At 40.6% G+C, this 22,237-nt stretch overlaps 1 protein-coding gene and 1 pseudogene across 1 annotated transcript; one reads left to right on the top strand and one right to left on the bottom strand.

The window, feature by feature from the left end:
• Nucleotides 1–469: 469 nt before the first annotated feature.
• Nucleotides 470–2,187, bottom strand: LOC101043608 (rac GTPase-activating protein 1 pseudogene; annotated as a pseudogene).
• Nucleotides 2,188–6,984: 4,797 nt separating this feature from the next.
• ACRV1 (acrosomal vesicle protein 1) lies at nt 6,985–12,755 on the top strand. The gene is made up of 5 exons (XM_074401921.1): nt 6,985–7,030; nt 9,456–9,757; nt 10,043–10,271; nt 11,549–11,668; nt 12,631–12,755. Exons 1-5 carry the CDS (start codon nt 6,985–6,987, stop codon nt 12,753–12,755), a joined length of 822 nt encoding a protein of 273 aa, XP_074258022.1.
• Nucleotides 12,756–22,237: the final 9,482 nt, after the last annotated feature.

Here is a 22,237-nt window from a genome sequence, read left to right as displayed (position 1 = left end):
CTCTGGTCTAATCCTTTCTTTGCCCCGCCCTCCCACTGCCCATCCGGAGACAAGCCAATCTTATCATATAGGAAGGTTTCTGTCATTGTCTCATGGAAATTAGTTCTAAATGAAACACGAGAACGATCATTCATTCCATGAGCAACATTTGGCTTTAAGCCAAAGGGGTAATAACTCCCTTCCCCAAAAAGAATCACAGCCAATTCCATACTAACCCTCTACCCCTGGAAAGATCTCTCATCTAAAAGCTCCCAACAATGACCAACACAAGGTACTGATATTACGTGCCTTGAGGAGCAGGAAGGGGTGATATATATAGTTTTAATAAAGCCCTCATGCACAATTAAACAATTAAAATCCTGGAGAATGCTAAAAGTAGTAATAAGTACAGGAAGCTGCAGAGCAGAGAGTACAGGTGTGTCCTTTCTTCTAGTTGGTCAACGCTGGGGAGTAATCGGCAGATGTGACTTCACTTGAGCATTGGAGAAGCAAAAAAGCTGCCTTGTCATCCTAGGTTGGTGGCAGACCTGCTTTTGCTCCCAAATCTGGGAGTGTTCTTGCTGATGGTGGAATGAACTCTCTATGACAGGGAACTAGATGAAGGAGTCTTGAGAAGCTGACATTCGAGAGTGGTCACAGGTCCCAGTAAACTCACTTTAATATCTGGCGTTTGTGGTGTTGAAAAGGTATTTGAGTTTTCAATGACATGTAGTGGGTAAATGTTCTCTTGTTCCATCATCATGAACTGACTCCAATACTCCAGGGGCAAGGAAAGCAGGTGCTCACCCACCTTGGGTTGACGCTTGATGTCCTGTAACATTGTCACTGAGTCTGGATCGGGCACAGCATGGGCCACTATTGTAGGGCCAAAGATTTTAGCCCGATTGGCAACATCCATTTTAGTATGTGGACTCTGAGCCACTCTCTGCAAGTGAATCATGAGGAAAGCTTATGTGTCCCTGTTGGCCTGGGGCAGTTCACCAACAGCCTGGTACATGGAAGCTATGCTATTGTCTTCATCTGTGATTTCTGCTGCTTCCATAAAGGCTTTGTTAAGGTGAAAGGTCAGAAGAGGTTCTTTGAGGTTTCAAAGAAAGTCTTTTAGAAGACTACAGTTCGCAAGGATACCATCCACTTTGCTCAGGAGGGGTACAGTTTTCACTCTGAGGAATTTCTCTTTCGGCTCTTTCACTGTGCAGTCACAGCCAGAGATACTATACGGGCCTGTCTCCGTCAGACCTCTGCACACTCTCATTTACATAATGCACAACAATGGGGGAGGGGATCATTGGAGAAGTCTGGGACACAAAGTCTGCAAGCATTCCCTCTCCAGTCTTGACAGGTGTTCCTATCAGGTCAGGAATGAAGGGAAGGGGACAGCGGTCCTGACATTCTGGATGAGAGACCACACAACAGTCTCAACACTTCAGAGATAGTTTGCCAAATTTTATCCACTTTCCACATGGAACACAGGATTCAGGTTTAATAACCGTCTTAGAGACAAAGTCATGCAGGTGCATCCCTCCGTTATTCTATGACGTGCCCACACTGTCTGTCTCAGTTCTTGGCTCCAGTTGCCTGCTGTTCAGGGTGGAGTCACTGTTCCCAGGTTGTAAAGTACCTGTTTTCCTCTGGCTCCTGGCCCAGTATGGCACTGTCTCAATAGCGGACACAGCTTTGATGGGCCCGCCACTATTGGGAACTGTCACTGTAGTTTCTGCAACTGTGGATTCATTACTCTGGTCTGCTGTGGAGCCAATGGAACGAGTTTTCTTTACAGGTCCAGAGGAACCATCAGCAAAATGTTGGCTACTAGAGTGTCTCTTTTCTCTCTCCTTCAGTTTGAAAGTCTTCACCAAAGAAGAGTCCCAATCCAGTGATTCATCAGTCTTGTCAAAGCTGATACTGGATAAAATGGACCTAGATTCATCAATGGTTGATAGTCTTTTGTTCCCAGCATTGCTGCTGGAGGGTTGGCCTGTGTTGAGAAAACCCAGAGCTGACTTTTGCTCCTCGCTTTTGCTGCCAGATGTGTCGCACATGAGCATCTCTCACATCAGCTAAATCTGTCATTCCACCTTTCCGCAGTCAGCTTCAGCTCTGTCTCCATTTGATTTCTACATCCACCTGATTACCTGCCTGCTTCAGCTTAACATCCAGAGCACTTTTCTCAGTCTCTGCTTTCATCAAAAGATCCTTGTATTTCCCCAGCTCGTGGTCAGTCCTCTACCACTTTTTATGGATATCCTCCAAGTTATTTGCCAACTGGATAAATTGGAGTTCATTTCCATCACAGGGAATTTCTGCCTGGCGCACAAGCTGCTCAAATAGATTCCACATATTCAGCATCGTAGTATCCATTTTTTTTTTTTATAAAGGTAGTGTTTCACCATGATGGCCAGGCTGGTTTTGAACTCCTGACCTCAGGTGATCCACCCACCTCGGCCTCCCAAAGTGCTAGGATTACAGGCATGAGCCACAGTACCCGGCCGTATCTGTTTTTTCAGTCAGCCCAGCCCCACCTGGGCCGCCCTTCACTTCGCCCAGTGCCTCGCCCCTTGTTTTTTATTTTGTGTGTTGTTTTTGCAGAAGCAGCATTCTAGATCCAGGTACCAGCTTTACAATAGTGATAGAAGGGGAACAAGACACCACGTCTTGCCAATGCCCGTCTAGCACGCGTGGAGTGCATCTACAGTTAAAAGTGCTGGTGGCGCCCCACTCCTGATTCCTGGCTCACATAGTGGTGCCCTGAAGCCAACAGTTCCTGTGGAAGCTGACTGACACTCCATGGTCACTTTCCTGATTGTTACAGAGGTGGCAGACATTAAAAAAAATTGGCAAAAATCGCAATTACTTTCGCACAAACCTAATACCTTTCTGCTGAAGCTAAGTCACCTGACAAGCTCCTGTGTCCTGCAAATGAGCCCTGACTGATATATAGAGTATTCACAAGTGAGATGACATTTTTTATTACATGATTTTATATTCTTTTTTCTACAAATAATAATTACCTTATTATCATTTGCTCAAGTAACTTTATGCTTCCGGCTAAGCTTCCCCACCTTCCCCACCTTCCCCACCTTCTAAGAGCTTCTCAATATACATTTTTACATGGCTGTCATCGGAGCTGTCAAATAATATTTTACTATTTCTCTGGAGACTCCCATTTTGGACTGTCCATTCTCCTGCCCTTATCTGTGAGGGTTGCCTCCAAGCCTGCTGCACAGTAATCATGCTGAGGCCTTCCTTTAGGGCAATCCTGGGAATTTCTTTGTGACATAATAAAAATATCTATTTGGTGTTTGCTCATGATCCTGGCACAGGGATCCTAATACCCTTGGAATTGTCTTTTTATGCGAATGAGATGATTCATCAAGTGGCCCTAGATAGCTTCAGGGTGGGGGCTGGTCATCAGAGAAACCAATCCCATGATTCAAAGGTTAGGAAGTTTGGCTCCACAAATGGCCAATGATTTCATTAATTTTGCCTACATAATGAAGCCTCCAAAAAGGATTCAGAGACCATTTGGGTTGGTGAACACGCTGATGTGCTGGGAGAATGGCTCACCCATAGAGGCCATGAAAGCTCTGCACCCACCTCTGCCCCCATAGCTTTCCTATGTATCTCCTCCATGTGGCTGTTACTGTGCTGTATCCTCTAGAATCATGGTAAACATAAGTAAAGCAATTTCCTGAGTCTTATGAGTCCTTCTAGCAAAGCACCAAACCTGAAGAAATCTAAGTAGAGGGAGAGGTGGGAAGGGATGTTTCTGAAAAAGCGTCTACTAAAATCAGAGCACAAAGAAACTTATCTGGGAACGTATTCATCAAGTAGGGAAGAGTGCAAGAAGGGGAGGAACTGTCAGCAGCCTGGACTTAGGGGTGCCCCAGCCCTTCCTAAACGGAAACTTCCTGGTTGCAGAGGCCAAAGCTTTCCAACACCAGACAGTGATTCTCCTAAAGGGACTGGAAAATGAGGTCTAGGCAGGACTGGAGACAGTATTTGTGAGACCCAGTGCAAAGCAAAAATGAGGCAACTTTGTTAGAAAGTGATGAAGAATTTCCTGAGATTGACAGCAAAGCATGAAACCAGAGCCCTTTGAGAGTGGACCTGCTCAGGAAGTGGATCCTGGCTGTAGGATACTTGTATAATAAGGAGCAATTAAGCTACTTTCTAAGCCCTAATGCGCATGCATATTAGAGAAGACTTCTCCATCACCCCTGAAGCTATTTTAAATAAGGCCTTGATTATCTAGGCTTTCCAAATAGATATTTCTGCCCTCCGCCCTGAAGATTTTCAGTATAGAAAGTTTCAAACATATACAGAAGTAGGGAGTACTCCCATGTACCCATCACACAGCTTCAACAATCATGCACTCAGGACCAATCTTCTTTCTTTCTTTCTTTCTTTCTTTTTTTTTTTTTTTTTGCAACAGAGTTTTGCTCTGGTTGCCCAGGCTGGAGTGTAATGGTGCAGTCTCAGCTCACTGAAACCTCTAGCTCCTGAGTTCCAGTGATTCTCCTGCCTCAGCCACCCAAGTAGCTAGGATTACAGGTGACCACCACCACACCTGGCTAATTTTTTTTTTTTTTTTTTGTATTTTTAGTAGAGATGGGGTTTCACCATGTTGACCAGGCTGGTCTTGAACTTCTGACCTCAGGTGATCCTCCCACCTCAGCCTTCCAAGGTGCTGGGATTACAGCTGTGAACCACTGCACCTAGCCTTGTTTTATCTTCTTTCCCCATTCATTGCTATAACCCTCCACTTAGGTTATTTTGAAGCAAATTTGCATAGGGAATTTTTTTTAAACAATTTTTTTTTTCAGTTGAAAGCATTAACTCTCCAGAGTCACCGTCTGTCTTTCTATGTTCTAAGTGAAGGGTGGAATAGATAGCACCTCTTCCCTTCTACTGATTTCCACTGCTGCCATCAACAAGAGTCAGACCCAATGCGATCTCATAGCTGTTCTTCCAAACTCATTCAACCTGGAGGAAAATAATTATTGATAGCATACTCTTTCATACCTTTCTGTACTTCAGAGGAACCTGCCTGGGTTTCCTCTGAAGGAGAAATCCTGGTTGTACTGTACAACTCAGGCCAAGTAACTTTTCACCCCTGGTGATCTTGCTTTCATCAGCTGATGCAGAATCTTAATCCAGATTCTCTTCTATGGATTTTCTTATATGATTCCCTATAAATTCTCATCTATGAGGCAGAGAAAAGCCCCAAAAGACAATTCATGCATTCCTTCATTCAGGAAAAGCTTAGGCATGCTGCTAGGTACTAGGATGACAACGGTGATCAAGACAGGGTCCCTGCATTCAAGCTTAGAGTCCAATGTGGGGTACAAACATGAAACAAATAATTGTAACAGTGATAAGTATTAACAGTGGTAACAGTGCACCATTTTGAAAACCCTCCCACTATTTTGCAGACCTTGGCCAAAGTGAATCATTCCACTGGACTTTGGGCCCTTAGAAACAGCCTGCCCAACTGCCTGCCTGACTTTATCACATTCTGCTGAGAAAAAGTCCAAGGAACGTCAGCATCACATTCTGCGGGAACAAGGGCCAACCTGCCTCGTTATGAGAACATCTTATCAACATCTTCCTGGGCAGCAAGCCATACTGCCCACACCCGTCCTACTTATACCTGCAAGTACCCTAGCCTGTAAGAAGTGGTGGGCTCTGGTATTAAGCTGGTCCTCCACCTCTATAAGTCTTATGCTGGACAGAAAGCCTGCATTTGATGTAGAACTGCCATTCCCTCTTCCTTTGACCCTTGCCTTCCTTTCAAAATGTTAACAATAAGTACATCTATTCTAGATCTAGCATTCAGTGGTATGTAAAATAAAGTTGTCCAAGAGAGCTGGGCCGAAAGCAGCAAGAAATGGAAGCTACCAGATCTTTACCACCCAATCCCCCATGAGTTCTAGTTTTATCCCAGGTGGAAGCCTCAATGCATCCCTCTTCTCAGCTTGGCCACCCCCTTGGTAGAAGTTGCAGGTCAAAATGCAGCTTTCTACTATCTCTTGATCTCTTTACTCTGCCCATATCTGTGTAAATTCTCCTCAGTTATCCATTTGGAGTTCTACCTGTTTCCTGCTAAAAACATGGTTGATAAAGGTCTGAATGAAGACTATTTACAGAAGTGGACAAGGTTAAGGAAACAGAAAAAAAAGAGAAAAGCTAGGGCATCCAGGTTTTAGTAATAGCATGAAACCATTATCATCACTAGGCCTAAGAGGGCAGGGGGAGGAAAACATATTACCATAGAATGGATGAGAGCTGGAGCCATGGAAGAGAGGACACCCATCAGAAGCTCCGTCATATAGAGACTCAGCCAGTGTCAACTGAGGCAGGAAGGGAATAGAAAGAACAAATATTCCAATCTCTCTCTCTTTCTCCCCATTCCTCCCTTCCTTCCTCCTTTCCCTCTCTCTTCTCCCCTCCAATCCTGTATAAACTCAATCGGAAGAGAAATTCAACTAGCATTCAGGTGATAAAGTCAACAGAGGTCAGCCTTCCAGGGTGCAGATCAGAACCAAGAAAGGCTGATTTAGAAAGCCAAACAGAAAATAATCAACAATCCTACCTCATTGTCAAGAGCACTTTTAAAAGAGAGTAGGTATCTTTTAAACTTTATTACAAAAAGTATGTGCTTTTTGGTAATACTTTTCTTTCTTTTTTTTTTTAAAAGATAGGGCACACAGCCCCAACACACCACCTTGCACATAGAAAATACTCATTGGTCTTCACTAGTGAAATTAGCAGTTGGTGGCTAAGGGCCAATTTGCCTGAACAGGCTACATAAGAACCTCAGAACCCAACCTATTGTGAAGAAACATGGGTTACTTCTGAGGTTCTAGAATTCCCAGACGCTCTGCTTCAGCACTGGGAGCTTTTGCTCGCAGTTCTCTTCATAGCTCTGTGAAAAGCTGTGCCCTGCACTAGGATCCCATCTTTTCCTAAATCCCAACGAACATGTTTCTCTTTCTAATGAGTCTTTATCTGCTTGGATCCGCCAGAGGTGAGTGTTCAATCTAGGCTTCAGGTAAATACAATAAGAGGTCTCCCTTAAGACATTTCAGTCCTTGAAAAAGGAAGACCAGTCTCTCATGCACCCAAACCAATCGGGGTCAGAATCAAGAGCAGCGAAACAAGTCCAACTCTGAGAGCTCCTGAGCCAGCTGATTTCTCTAGTCATAGCTTTACAGTCAGAGGGGCCCACTGGCATGGTGCAGTCTTGATTCTACTTATTTCAGCCACTCAACATTTATACCTGATGTGCGTGGGATGAAAGAGTAGGCCTAGGGGTTCTGTAGAAGTCCAATGAAGGTTTGTCCCACCAATTAAATGTGAGGTATCCTTGTGTCGTTAATGTGCCAAGGAAAGACAGGAGATTGGAAGATGTGAAGTATTCAGAAAATAATCTCAGAACATGACAGAGCTATAGGCTGGAGACCTCAGAAGCTTTTTCATGGCTCTGTTCTACCAATCCAGTTTTCTGTATCATCTCTTCTTTTGGGATCCCCCATTCATGGTGGGCTGTGTTGCCTCCTGCCTCCTAGAGACGAGGCCATGAGCTCTGAGCTGTTAGTGAAATAACAATGTATTTTCTATAATGTTGACTGTGAGACGTTTTGCTTTTGCTTTGTTAGACTTTCAAATGTTGACTCAAAACTGTAGATACACAGCCACCAGATGATGGTATGTGCCAGTCACATGGTGAAGCAAATGAGTCATAAACTGTAAGATGAAGAAATTAGCAGCCGAGTGTGCTAATTTCTTCATCTTATAGTTTTATAATTACAGGCGTGTGGCTCACGCCTGTAATCTCAGCACTTTGGGAGGTCGAGGCGGGTGGATTAGTTGAGGTCAGGAGTTCAAGACCAACCTGGCCAACATAGTGAAACCCTGTCTCTACTAAAAACACAAAAATTAGCTGGGCAAGGTGGCACACACCTGTAATCCCAGGTACTCAGGAGGCTGAGGCAGAAGAATTGCTTGAACCAGGAAGGTGGAAGTTGCTGTGAGCCAAGATTGCCCCACTGCACTCCAGCTCTAGGGACAGAGCGAGACTGTCTCAAAAAAAAACAAGAAAGAAATTAGCATGCTTTTCACACCTCCTTCCTATATCAGAAACATCTCTTTATCAAAACTTTTAATTACTGAATATTCAGTCAAGTAGATAGTATTTAAGTAATAAGTTAAAAAAATTAAAATCTCAGCTAGGCATGGTGGCTCATGCCTGTACTAATCCAGCACTTTGGGAGGCCGAGGCGGTTGGATCACCTGAGGTCAGGAGTTTGAGACCAGCGTGACCAACATGGAGAAACCTCGTCTCTACTAAAGATACAAAAATTAGCCAGGTGTGGTGGTGCATGCCTGTAATCCCAGCTGCTCAGGAGGCTGAGGCAGGTGAATCACTTGAACCCGGGAGGCAGAGGTTGCAGTGAGCTGAGATCATGCCACTACACTCCAGCCTGGGCAACAGAGTGAGACTCCATCTTAAAAAAAAAAAAAAAAAGGATTAAAGGTAGAAGAGACTGGTTAGAAAAAGAAACCATCTAAGAGTTTTGTAATTCCCAGTGTAAGGTGGGAAGAAAAGAAAACTAAAATTAATTGAGTACTAGGCAATGGTGCACTTCACAATTTATCTTAAATACTCATGACAGCTCCATGAAGTGAATATAAATGGTATGTCACAAGGATACAATTCATATATGTGTGTGTGTTTATATATATATTTGATAATGCCTAGACTTTTAAAATCTACGCTATTTTATCTTAATAGCTTATAGCAACTTTGCTCTCTGAACCCCCAGCCCACATGGACTGGGGATTCAGTGTGAAAAGTAACTTGACATTACCAAATACAGGTGACTTAATCACTCTGATAATTTTTGTGGGCTCATAGATAATCATCATCTTCTAGTTTAAAATTTATCATGTCCAAACATCAACTCTTCTACCCTTAATTTAGGTTACAAATACTGAGGTATTGAAAACTACTTGCTTTCCCTCTCTTTCTTCTGTCTCCATTCTTCTTGTCTTTCACCTATAGTGGAATGGGAGGGAGGGTTGGTGGTGGACTTCTGATTTCATCATTGATAGTACATTGACCTCCTGATGCTGACTTCGTCAGGGAGGCACATTCATTTTCCTTCAGGTTCTTTTGCTACATGGATGAGTGCATTCCCCTACGTAGTTCTTAATATTGGGGAACTTAAGATTCTTCCCTTCAATAACAGAGGTGGCCTTTGTGTGATTCACTAAACGCTTCTGTCCTACATGGTCTTTTGGGGTACTTAGTTGACTTCTCCCAACATCTGCACTGTCTTCAATGCCTGATCTAGGCCCATAGGAAAACTAGGAGTCTCATAACATTAGCCTAACTCCACAGGAAGCTCTCTCGGCTTCACCTTCTCTCTTCTGTTCCTTCTCCACCCCAGGAACATCAGGTCAGCCTGATGAGCCTTCTGGTTCCATAGATCATCAAGCTTCAGTTCAGCAACTTTCAGGTGAGTACTTTTCACTTGAAAACCCTTCTGATGCTGAGGCTTTAAAAGAGACTTCTTCAGGCCAGAACATTTTAAGTGAGCATGATTCCAGTGAACATGGTGCAAGTGAGCACACTGTGGCCGAGCACACTTCTGGAGAACATGCTGAGAGTGAGCATGCTCCAGGTGAGCCTGCTGTGGGTGAACATGCTGCCGGTGAGCAGCCTTCAGGTGAAAAGTCCTCAGACGAGCACGTCTCTGGTGATCAGCCTTCGGGTGAGCACAGCTTGGGTGAACAGGCTTCGGGTGAGCACGCCTTGGGTGAACAGGCTTCGGGTGAGCACGCCTTGGGTGAACAGGCTTCGGGTGAGCACGCCTTGGGTGAACAGGCTTCGGGTGAGCACGCCTTGGGTGAACAGCCTTCGGGTGAGCACGCCTTGGGTGAACAGCCTTCGGGTGAGCACGCCTTGGGTGAACAGCCTTCGGGTGAGCACGCCTTGGGTGAACAGCCTTCGGGTGAGCACGCCTTGGGTGAACAGCCTTCGGGTGAGCACGCCTTGGGTGAACAGCCTTCGGGTGAGCATGCCTTGGGTGAACAGCCTTCGGGTGAGCATACCTTGGGTGAGCAACCTTCAGGTGAACAGCCTTCGGGTGAGCGTGCCTCTGGTGAACAGACTTCCGGTGAGCAGTCTTTGGGTGAGCATGCTTTGAGTGAACAGCCTTCAGCGGAACAGCCTTCAGGTGCAACAATTTCAAGGACATCTATAGGTGAGCCACGTTTGGATGGGTGCCAGTCATTGACTTCAGGTGGGAAATGGGGAATACATCAAGAAAACCCAACTTTAGGGACGGAGTGCAGAAGAAAAGAATTGTTAACACTTCACCAATAGCTCTCTCAATGACTTTCAAGTTTTCTTCACCATCATACCAAGAGGCAGGACCTAAGTTTTGTGGGCAGTTTTGCCATCTCTAATGCTAAACAATTTGGAGGGCCCTCTTTAAGAAAAATAAATACAAAATGCCACTACCCCTCCAACTTCACTCTCCATAAGAAATTATGAACACAGCCCTTCCAGCTTCCTTAGAAGGGGCTCGCGGAAGTGAAGAGTTCTGAAGACTAACCTTCATTAGCTTTATGCTAAACCTGCCTCTTAACAAACCATGTTAGAATGCTGTAACTTTACAAATTCTGTAAAGAAATGTGTGCAGCTGGTGGTTTTATTTGAACATGGAATGTAAAGCTTTTTTCTGTTAGATCCAGAAATAAGTTCCTAGGCCAACTGCTAGTCTGTGGCTCCTAATTGTTTGTTCAGGGAAGGAAAACAAGACCCAAAGTTTGATGTCTCCAGCTATTACCAGACATAGTTCACATTTCACTCCATTGTCTAAGCATCATTATTATAAATTTTTGATATAAATTTATAATATAAATATAAACATTGGATTCAAACTTAGGACTGTGCAAAGCCCATAATCTTTCCACTTCTTTATGCTTTCCAAACTGGGGGATTAGCAGTAGAGATAGTAGAGGCAACATGGAAGTATTTCAAAGTGCTATTAGTGATCTTTGATAAGGTTGATTTGAAAATGGAGGACACAGACTCTTCACAGGGTTTGCAATATTAGAGCACTCTAACATAGCTTATTAATTGGTCAAATATGACTCCAAGTGTTTGTGCCTTGTGGGTGAGAGTATGATGGGGAGTACAAAAGGGAGATGAAAATCATACATATGTTTTGCTCCTATGGTGTCACATGACAGGAGGGCATCTAAAGATAAATGCCCAGGAAATCAGTTGGGATATGGACTGGAGTAAAAACATTAGAGAAATTTAGGATTCATCAGCAATGAGGGTCAGAGATGAAGAAAAATGAAGGAATTTCCTCTGGCACATGTTTATCAAACACAGGGCCCTCAGATCCCCAATAAGAAATGAATGTGTAGTATCCATGTTACCTATTGTCCATCACCCCTCCCAGATGTGACTCAAAGTTACACAGCTGGTCCAAAAGGAAATGTCATCATGTTTATCTTAAATTTTCAGGCATAATATTAAATTGCTATGCATGTGCTTATATGAATGATCAAGGAAAATGTCTTCGTGGAGAGGGAATCTGTACCACTCAGAAATCCCAGCAGTGCATGTTAAAGAAGATCTTTGAAGGTATATGGGGACTTCACGAGGCAATGTATGCCTGAGAACACATCAACTTACTAATGATAGGGGGCAGTTGGAGTGGCAGGGGCCCAGGAAAGAATCAAAGAACTTGAAGATTCAGAACTTTATTCTTTCAAGGACCAAGAACAGAATACGTGGCCGAGTGAGGTGGCTCACACCTGTAATCTCAGCACTTTGGGAGGCCAAGGCAGGTAGATCCCTTGAGGTCAGGAGTTCCAGACTAGCCTGGCCAACAGGCTGTTTCTAAAAATACAAAAATTAGCTAGGCGTGGAGGTGCATGCCTGTAATATCAGCTACTCAGGAGGCTGAGGCAGGAGAATTGCTTGAATCCAGGAGGCGAAGGTTGCAGTGAGCTGAGATTGTGCCACTGCACAACTCCAGCCTAGGTGACAGAGTGAGACTCCGTTTCAAAAAAAAAGAAAAAAAAGAAAAAAGAAGAAAGAAAGAGGGTGTAGTCAACAGTATCATGTGCAAGCAGAGGTAAAAAAAATTCCTCAAAAAAGGCTACAGATTAATGAGTAGATTTCTATGACCTTCGAGAGAGAAGTTTCAGTGTAGTAGGGTCATGATTCAGGGTGTGAGGGGCCAAGATGTGAATGGAGAGGAAGTGAAGGTGAGGAGGATAGGCAGACTCTGGAAAGGTAGGGAAAGAAAGGATAGTAGTAGGAGAGTAGCACAATTAAGAGAAAGTATTTTAAATTTAGGGGAACTTGAGCATCCTTGTAAACCAAAAACGAGTCTGTATTAAGAGATTGACAATATAAGAAAGGAAAAGGCAACTGATGGGGGGCAAGGTCCCAGAGGAAGCAAAGAGAAGAGAAAGGGAAGGGATAATATATAAGTGGAGGTCTTGGCCATCCTGCATGGGAACACTGAGGATCACAGATAAAGGCTAAGGTTGGAGGATGAAGCTTTCTTCTCACTAGTCTGTCTCTGCTCCTTTTAGGTGGAAAACTCCAATTCATGGTTCAAGGTTGTGAGAACATGTGCCCATCTATGAAACTCTTCTCCCATGGAACCAGGATGCAAATTATATGCTGTAGGAATCAATCTTTCTGCAACAAGATCTAGAAGCCTGGGCCCTTGCTTCTAATTTTGACTCAGGCAGCAAAAAGCCTCCATCACTCTGTTTGGTTCATTTTATATTTAGTTCTTTCCCCAGTCAACAACTGACCACATCTGCCTCTGCTTGAGCATTAGGATGCGCAACATCCTATCTTTCTTCCCCTATTCATGCTTTTATCCATTCTTCTCTGTCCGGTCTTCCCTACTCCAACTCTATCTCTCAATATTCCTGATGCTTTGATTCAATAAATTTCACACGGTTCAAGAACACAGGCTCAAGATACTTTTTTTTCCCATCAATCTAGTTGCAGGGTCAACATGAGCTTTCTTCCACTCTGACGCTGAAGTGGGTATATTTTGTAAGCATTCCATATTTATGGGCAGAGACAACAAAGAGGAATGCAAAGTAGGTATTAATCTTTTAAAGAGGTGTAAACAACACTGCAGGTACTTCTGACACCCCCACTTTTCCATCCCTGTATTCCCCCACACTCTTCCATTTCTTATGGCATATAAAACTCAACTTTTCTTTGGCTCTTGAGAGTTTCCAGTCTTTAGTAGTTCACTATTAACATAATGATAATAGTAAAATGATTTCTTATTTGCTATATATTGCAGCAGTTCCTAATGCTTAAATCAATTTTCACACACAATGTTACTTAATCATCTACGCAGGATAGGAGGGCAAATGGAAATACGAAATAGTCCCTCAACCTATGTAAGTGTTATGTTCTTCAGGGTGTTTCACATTTCATTAAAATGGTCTCATCTGATCCTCAGAAAAGAGCCCAGAAGGGCAGACAGGAAAGATGGCATCCTCCTTTTTTAACAAATAAGAAAATGTGACACAGAGATGTTTTCTTTATTCACACTCCATGTTGTTCCAAATTTACCAAGGTTACAGAGCTAGTGAGAGCTATAGGCAGATTACAAAACCAAATCTGCATGAGCTAAATCTGAGCTGTTTCCACCACACTGATAGTAGCCAGAATGGTTCTAAGGACTCTTAGAATAGGACAATAATAAGTCAATTTTACTGTATATAAAATTTAAAATTTCAACATATATACACATCATGGCCCCTTCCCCAAAATATATTCGTAACAAGTTCTTCACTGGCAATAATTTTAAGATGGGAGAAAATAGAACATCTTCAAATTTCTGAATGAAATGAAACTGGAAACCATCATTCTTAGCAAACTGACACAAGAACAAAAAACCAAACATTGCATGTTCTCACTACTACAGATATGTTCAAGAACCTAAAGGAAGTAAGTGGGTGTTGAACAATGAGAACACATGGACACAGGGGCCTGGGGAGTTCGGAGAAAGGGGAGGAATAGCAGGGGGTGGGGGGATTGGGGAGGGATAGCATTAGGAGAAATAATGTAGATGATGGGGTGATGGATGCAGCAAACCACCACCATGGCACGTGTATACGTATGTAACAAACATGCACAATCTGCACATGTGCCCCAGAACTTAAAGTATAATAAATTTTAAAAAAAGAAAATTTATTTTGAATATATAATCATATCCCTAGATAAAATAGAACAGAAGAATAAAATCCCCAAACCAGGACTAAATTCCCAAATGAATTTTTAATTTGGTCAGAAGACAAATAAAAGCCTGCCAATATTGTCAACACTATTTTTTTTTTTTTGAAGGGAGAAGATAAATAGTAATCTATTAGGTATAGGTGTTGAGGGAAAAATATAAGTTCAAATATGTTGTTAAAATTTATGGAGACAGGCATGATGGCTCACACCTGTAATCCCAGTGCTTTGGGAGCCTGAGGTGGGAAAATCATTTGAGACCAGGAGTTTGAGAACAGCCTGGGCAACACAGCAAGACCCCATCTCTACAAAAAGTTAAAAAATTAGCTGGGTATGATGACTCATATCTATAGGCCTACTTACTTAAGAGGCTAAGGTGGGATAATCACTTGAGCTCAGGAGTTCAAAGACATACTGGGCAACACAGTGAGACCCATCTAGAAAAAAAATTTAAGGGTGGGAAATTCTGGCTTTCATTTATCGTGAAATAATTTGCAGTCACCTCTTACAGATAACAATTGTGTGTTCTGGACAAAATATAAAAACGACTTGAAAGCTCCTCCAAAGGAACTGAAGAGAAGTCACCACTAAAAAGAGAAATTTGTGAGTTTATACTTGAGGGTACTTCTCAATCCATGCTTCATAGGCTGGCAAAAAGCCACAGGCTCACTGGTTTGAGGTTTCAGAGAACATAGGTTGGGGCTAGCAGAGCAGCTGCAAAATTAGGGGGTACTCCTGAAAAGAAGAGAACCATAGAGAAGCCCCCTCTGACCAAATTCTTGTTTGGTCACTGACTCCAGGAGGCTCAAAAAGAACAGCTGAAAGCTGAAAAAACAGGGCAGAGATTTTAGCTTCTATCCACAATGAAGGCGACAGACTTAATAGAACAAAAGTCAACACTCTTCAGAGGAAGATATGGAGTCCAGAATCGCTACAATTCCTCATTTACTATGTCTACTGTGTAATAAAAAATTATTAGAAAAAGCAGGGAACTGTGACCCCTACCCAAGAAAAAAAAAAGCAGTCTATTGGAATAAAGTGAACAAAGGCAATAAACAGCTACTACAGATATGTTCAAGAACCTAAAGGAAAATAGTGCCATATGAATAAACAGACAATAGTCTTAACATAGATAGTGAAACTATAAAAATGAACCCATGGAAATTACTGTATTTACTGTATTAAGAAGTGCAATAATTGAAAAAATCTCTACATGGTTTAATAGCATAGTGGAGACCATGTTGAGTCACCAAATTTGAAGAAAGATCAATAGTAATTATCAAATCTGAAGCCCAGAGAAAAAGAATTAAAGAAAATAAAGCTTCAACGAATTATGGAACGTAACTAATAATATGTAAGATACTGGAGTCAAGAATAGGAATGAGATGAGGCAGAAAAGGCATTTAAATAAATAATAAATTTTGCCAAGTTGGGTGAAAAACATAAACTTATAAATCTAAGAAGCTCAATGAACCCAAGGCAGGATAAATACAAAGAAATATACCTAGGCACATAATAAGCAAATTACTAAAATTCAAAGACAGAGAAAAATTCAAAACTGGTCTAAAGAAAAGATATATTACATATAGGGGAACATTGATACAAATGTTGACTGACTTGTCATCAGAAACAATGGAGAGTAGAAAACAAGAGAAGATACTTCCAAATAATGAAAGGAAAATACTGGTCGCAGAATGTTATCTCCAAGATAATAACCCTTCAAAAGCGAAGGGAACACATTTTCTTTCTTTTTTTTTTGAGATGGAGTTTCGCTCTTGTCACCCAGGCTGGAGTGCAATGGCGTGATCTCTGCTCACTGCAACCTCCGCCTCCTGGGTTCAGGCAATTCTCCTGCCTCAGCCTCCTGAGTAGCTAGGATTACAGGCACGAGCCATCATGCCCAGCTAATTTTTTGTATTTTTAGTAGAGACGGGGTTTCACCAAGTTGACCAGGATGGTCTCGATCTCTTGACCTCGTGATCCACCCGCCTCAGCCTCCCAAAGTGCTGGGATTACAGGCTTGAGCCACTGCGCCCGGCAGGGAACACATTTTCATATAAACCAAAGCTAAGAGAATTAATAACCAGTAGACCTATACAACATTGAGAGATATCTCTCCCGTTAAAATGGCTATTATCTGGGAGGCATCATACAACTTCAAACTATACTGCAAGCCTACAGTAACCAAAAGAGTACGGTACAAAGCACAAAAGCAGACACACAGACCCATGGAACAGAATAGAGAGCACAGAAATAATGCTGCACACTTACAACCATCTGATCTTCAACAAAGTTGACAAAAGCAAGGGGAAAAGGACTGAAATGGGACGTGGATTCAAACAAGCAACGGAAAAAGGACTCAATAAATGATGCTGGGATAACTGACAAGTCATATGCAGATTGAAACTGGAATCCTTTCTTGTACCACAAACAAAAATAAAGTCAAGATGGATTAAAGACTTAAATGTAAAACTAAAATGATAAAAACCCTGGAAGATAACCTAGGAAATACCATTTTGAACATAGGCCCTGGCAAAGATTTTATGATGAAGACGCCAAAAGCAATTGCAATGAAAACAAAAACTGACAAATGAGACCTAATTAAACTAAAGAACTTATTCACAGCAAAAGAAACTATCAACAGAGTAAAGAGACAATCTACAGAAAGGAAGAATATATTTGCAAACCATGCATCCAACAAAGGTCTAATATCCAGACTCTACAAGGAACTTAAACTACAAGAAAAATAAACATACAAAAATAAACAAAAATAAAAACTGCTCTCTGATATTAAATTTCAAAAAGTGATTCAGTGGAGGAAAGATAGCCGTTTCAACAAACAGTAGAGCAACTTAAGATTCAGAGGCAAAAAAAATTAAATCCAACCTAAGGTTCATACCTATATAAAAACTAATTCAAAATGTTTTAGTCTTAAACTGTAAATATTTAAGAAAAAACACTGGAAAAAATATTCAGAATCTAGGCTTATTCTAGGATAGATATCATAAACATGATCCATATAAGAAAAAATTGGTAAATTGGATTTCATTCACATTAAAAACTTCTGCCCTATAAAGCACCCTGTTGAGAGGATGAAAAGTAACAGAATGGGAGACTATATTTACAAATGACATATTTGACAAAGGATTAGTATCTAGATTACATAACTTTGAAAACTCAACATAAACAAATCTAATCAGAACACGAACAAAAGACATGAAGAAATATTTCACCAAAGATACATATATGGCAAATGAGTACATGAAAAGATGTTCAACATCATTACCCACTAGGGTAATGCAAATTCAAATCACAATGAGATATTACTACATACCTATCAGAATGGCTAAAATCAAAAATAATGACAACTCTGGTGAGAATGTGAAGAAACTCCATTACTCATATATTGGTGGTGAGAAAAAAAAAAAATGGTACAGCCATTCTGGAAATGAGAGGCAGTTTTTTCAAAAACTAAACACATGACTACCGTATAATCACTCCAATACATTTATCCCAGACAAATAAAGACGATATTCACACAAAAGCTTGTAGATATTTATAGCAGCTTTAGTCACAATAGCAAAAAAGTAGATATAAGAAAGATGTCCTTCAACAAGTGAGTGGTTAAACAATATCATGGATATCAAACAGCAATAAAAAGGAATGAACTTGACATACACCAACAACGTGGATGAATCTCCAGAGAATTATGGTGAGTGAAAAAAGTCGATCCCAAAAGATACAATACTAAGTGATTTTATTTATGTAACTGCTGTGGTCTAAAAGCTCGTATTCCCCTCCCCACAAATTCATATACTGAAACCTAACTCGTAATGTGATAGTACTGGGAGGTGAGGACGTTGGGAAGTGATTAGGTTATAGAGCAGGACCTTCATGAATGGAATTAGTGCCCTTATAAAAGAGGCCCTAGAGAGCTGCCTTGCCCCTTCCACTATGTGGGGACACAGTAAAAAGTGACATCTAAGAGGAAGAGGCCCTCATCAGACACTGAATCTGCTGGTGCCTTGAACTTGCACTTCTCAGCCTTCAGAATTGTGAGAAATAGATATTTGTTGTTTATAGTGCTTTTGTTCTAGAAGCCTAAACAGGCTAAAATATTATTCTTATAATGACAGAATTATAGGAATAGAGAAAAGATTAGTAGTTGCCAGGAAGTGAGAGGAAAGTGAATGCGGCTATAAAAGGATATCATGAGGAATCCTGGTGGTGATGGAAATGTCCTAACTTGACCATATCAATATCAATATCCTGTTTACATTATTTTATAGGATATTATTGGGGGAAATTGAGTAAAAGGTACACAGGATCTCTCTGTATTACAACTACATGCAAATCTACTATCTCTTTAAAGGTATTTACATAGAAACACACATATATTATCAAAATAGACAATAATTGTATATAAATTATAAAAATATAAAGATCTGATTGTCCAGAAAGGACAAGAGACTGACTCAAGACTTTAACAAGTCTGTATTTGTAACATCTAGGGTAACTTTCAAAAAAAAAAAAAAAAAACAAGTATATAAATTCCAAACTAGGAGAGGATAAATAATTTTTTAAAAATACTAAGCAAGGTTGGGCACAGTGGCTCACGCCTGTAATCCCAGCAGTTTAGTAGGCCAAGGCGGGCAGATCACTTGAGGCCAGGAATTTTGAGACCAGCCTGGCCAACACGGTGAAACCCTGTCTTTACTAAAAATACAAAAATTAGCCAGGCATAATGGCACACGCCTATAATCCCAGCTACTGGGGAGGTTGAGGCACAAGAATCATTTGAAACGGTGAGGCAGAGTGAGCTCAGATCGTGCCACTGCACTCCAGCCTGGGTCACAGGGTGAGACCCTGTCTCAAAAATAAAATAAAGTACTAAGCAAGACAAAAAGTTTTTTAAGAGGAAAAAAAAAATACAAATCTAGTGGAACCAAAGTAAGACGATAGAAATAAATCCAAATATATCAGTAATTACAGTGAAAGCAAATGGAATAAATGGTCCTTTGAAAAATACTGTCAGATTGGATTTTAAAAATAATTAAAACACGGATATTTTACACATGATTTAGACGGGTAAAAGTAAAAAGATAAAAAGTTATGCCATGCAAACTTTTTCTTTTTTTTCTTAATAAATCCTTCACGGAAAACACAAATATTAGCCAAAAGAAAGCATGTGGGGCTAAATTCATATTTATGGCAAAAAGTATTACTGTATCTATAAAGAAGTTACTTCTAAATAAATAAATGGTTTAATTCACTAAGAAGATATGAGAAGTATGTATCAGTATATAACCTAAGGAAATAGTCCCAAAATACATAAAGCAAAATTAACAGAACACAGCCAGGCCTGGTGGTGAACACCTGTAGTGCCAGCTAGTTGGGAGACTGAGGCAGGAAGATCGCTCAAGCCTAGGAGCTTGAGTCTAGCCTGGGCAATATAGGGAGACCCTGTCTCTTAAAAAAATAAATAAATAAATAAGAGAACCACAAGTAAAAATACACAAATTCAAGTCACAGTAAATTTTAACATGCATCTCTAGTAATTCATTGACTAAGCAGTAGGATAAAGAAGTTCTGACTATGATTAACTCAGTGATTACATGGAGATATACAGAAGTCTGTACCCAATAATTATAAAAACTGTCACTATCAAACAATTCTATTCCTAGGTACATATCCAAGAAAACTGAAAATGTGTGGACACTCACAAAGTTGTACAAGAATGTGTACATATTACTATTCATAATAACCAAGAAGTAAAAAGAACTCAAATGTCCAAATAATGAACAGAATGTGCAATACACACACACACGAAAATTAATTCAGCCATAAGGAGTCCTGATACATGCTACAACATGGATGAATCTTAAAACCATTAAGTGAAAGAAGCCACGCATGTATTATACCATTCTATTTATATGAAATGTCTAGAATAAGCAAATCCATAGAGACAGAAAGTAGATTAGAATTATCCAGAGACTGGAGGAGGAAAAAGTAGGGAGTGACTGCTAATGAGTATGGAGGTTCTTTCTGAAGTTATGAAATTGTTTTAGAATTTGAGAGTGGTGATGGTTGCATAACTTTGTGAACACACTAAAGGGGGTATAACACTTTAAAAAGTGAATTTGTGTATATGACTATCTCAATAAAAACAATTTTTAAATAAAAACAATTCCCAGGCCGGGCGCGGTGGCTCAAGCCTGTAATCCCAGCACTTTGGGAGGCCGAGGCGGGTGGATCACAAGGTCAAGAGATCGAGACCATCCTGGTCAACATGGTGAAACCCCGTCTCTACTAAAAATACAAAAAAAATAGCTGGGCATGGTGGTGCGTGCCTGTAATCCCAGCTACTCAGGAGGCTGAGGCAGGAGAATTGCCTGAACCCAGGAGGCGGAGGTTGCGGTGAGCCGAGATCGCGCCATTGCACTCCAGCCTGGGTAACAACAGCGAAACTCCGTCTCAAAAAAAAAAAAAAAAAAAAAAAAAAACAATTCCCAAAGGCCTGGAAATTCAGAAACATAATTCCAAATAATTTATGGATCAACAAATAAATCATATACAAACATCTGAGAACTACAAAGTAAAAACTGTAGAAATACATAGAAAAAAGTAATAACAATCTTAGAAAAAATTTGAGCTGGATAACAAAAATACTACACATAAAAATTTGTGGCATAAAAAAAATGGTACTTAGAAAATTTATGGCATTTAAAATGCCTATATGGAACATATAATTGACACATAATTGAACATATAATATTGTGAATGTATTTATAGGATATGCAGAAAACAGAAGAAAGATGTGAACCTATCATAACAATCAAATCCACAAATCTAGACTTAGAAAAAACAGAGTAAACCAGCTGGATTCTTCAAGCAATAAACTGCAAAAGAAAAACAAGAAGGGGATAAAGAGGGAACTTACAGACTAAAAGCAACTTAAAAGACATCAATAGATTGTTATTTTTAAACTTTATTAGGATCCTGATTCAATATGAAGTATAAAAAATAATTAAAACATTTCAACACTTGATTGGATATCAATGAAGAATAGTGAAGAAAATAAAGATCTTTTCAATAATCAGTGCTAAATTGGATAGCCATATAAGGGAAAAAAAATGAAACCTAACCTCTACCTCACATTTTACACAAAATCCAACTTCAGATGAATTGTAGACCTAAACGAGTCAAAAAAATCGGCCAGGCAGGCATGGTGGCTCACACCTGTAATCCCAGCACTTTGCGGGGCCAAGACAGGAGGATCATTCGAGCCCAGGCATTCAAAACCAGCCTGGGCAACACAGCAAATTCTAGATCTAGTCTCCTCAAAAAAATAAAGCATTGCTGGGTGTGGTGGTGCATGCCTATAGTCCCAGCTTAGGAGGCTGAAGTGAAAGGATCACTTGGGCGTGGGAGGCTGAGGCTGCAGTGAGTTGTGATTGTACCACTGCACTCCAGCTTTGGTGATACAAGACTCTGTCTTAAAAAAAAAAAAAAAAAAAAAAAAAGCAAAAGCCATAAAGCTTTTAAGACGATTACATACAAGAAAATTTTCGTGATCTTGCAGCAGTGAATGACTTTTAATACAAAAGATAAAACACTAGACAAAGGAAAGGTCTAAATAGGACATTAAAATTACAACCGTCCATGAAGAACGGAACAATAAGCCATAGAATGGGAGAGTATATATATTCAACACATGTAAATTAATAAAGGACTCTAGTATGCTGAACATATGAAGAATTGAAATTATTAAGAAAAAGAAAAAGCAATTAGAACAATAAGCAAAAGACTAGAACAGGCATGTCATAAAATGCTCAACCTCATTTAAACTTAGGAACAAGCAAATTTAATACCATACATATATCATTACACAGCAACAATTTGTAAAAACAGACTGGACCAGCCTGGGCAACA

Source organism: Saimiri boliviensis, chromosome 6, assembly GCF_048565385.1.
Source record: "Saimiri boliviensis isolate mSaiBol1 chromosome 6, mSaiBol1.pri, whole genome shotgun sequence".
Classification (NCBI taxonomy): Eukaryota; Metazoa; Chordata; class Mammalia; order Primates; family Cebidae; genus Saimiri; species Saimiri boliviensis.
Note: the sequence above shows the minus strand (reverse complement) of the source record. Positions and strands in the feature narration are given on the sequence as shown.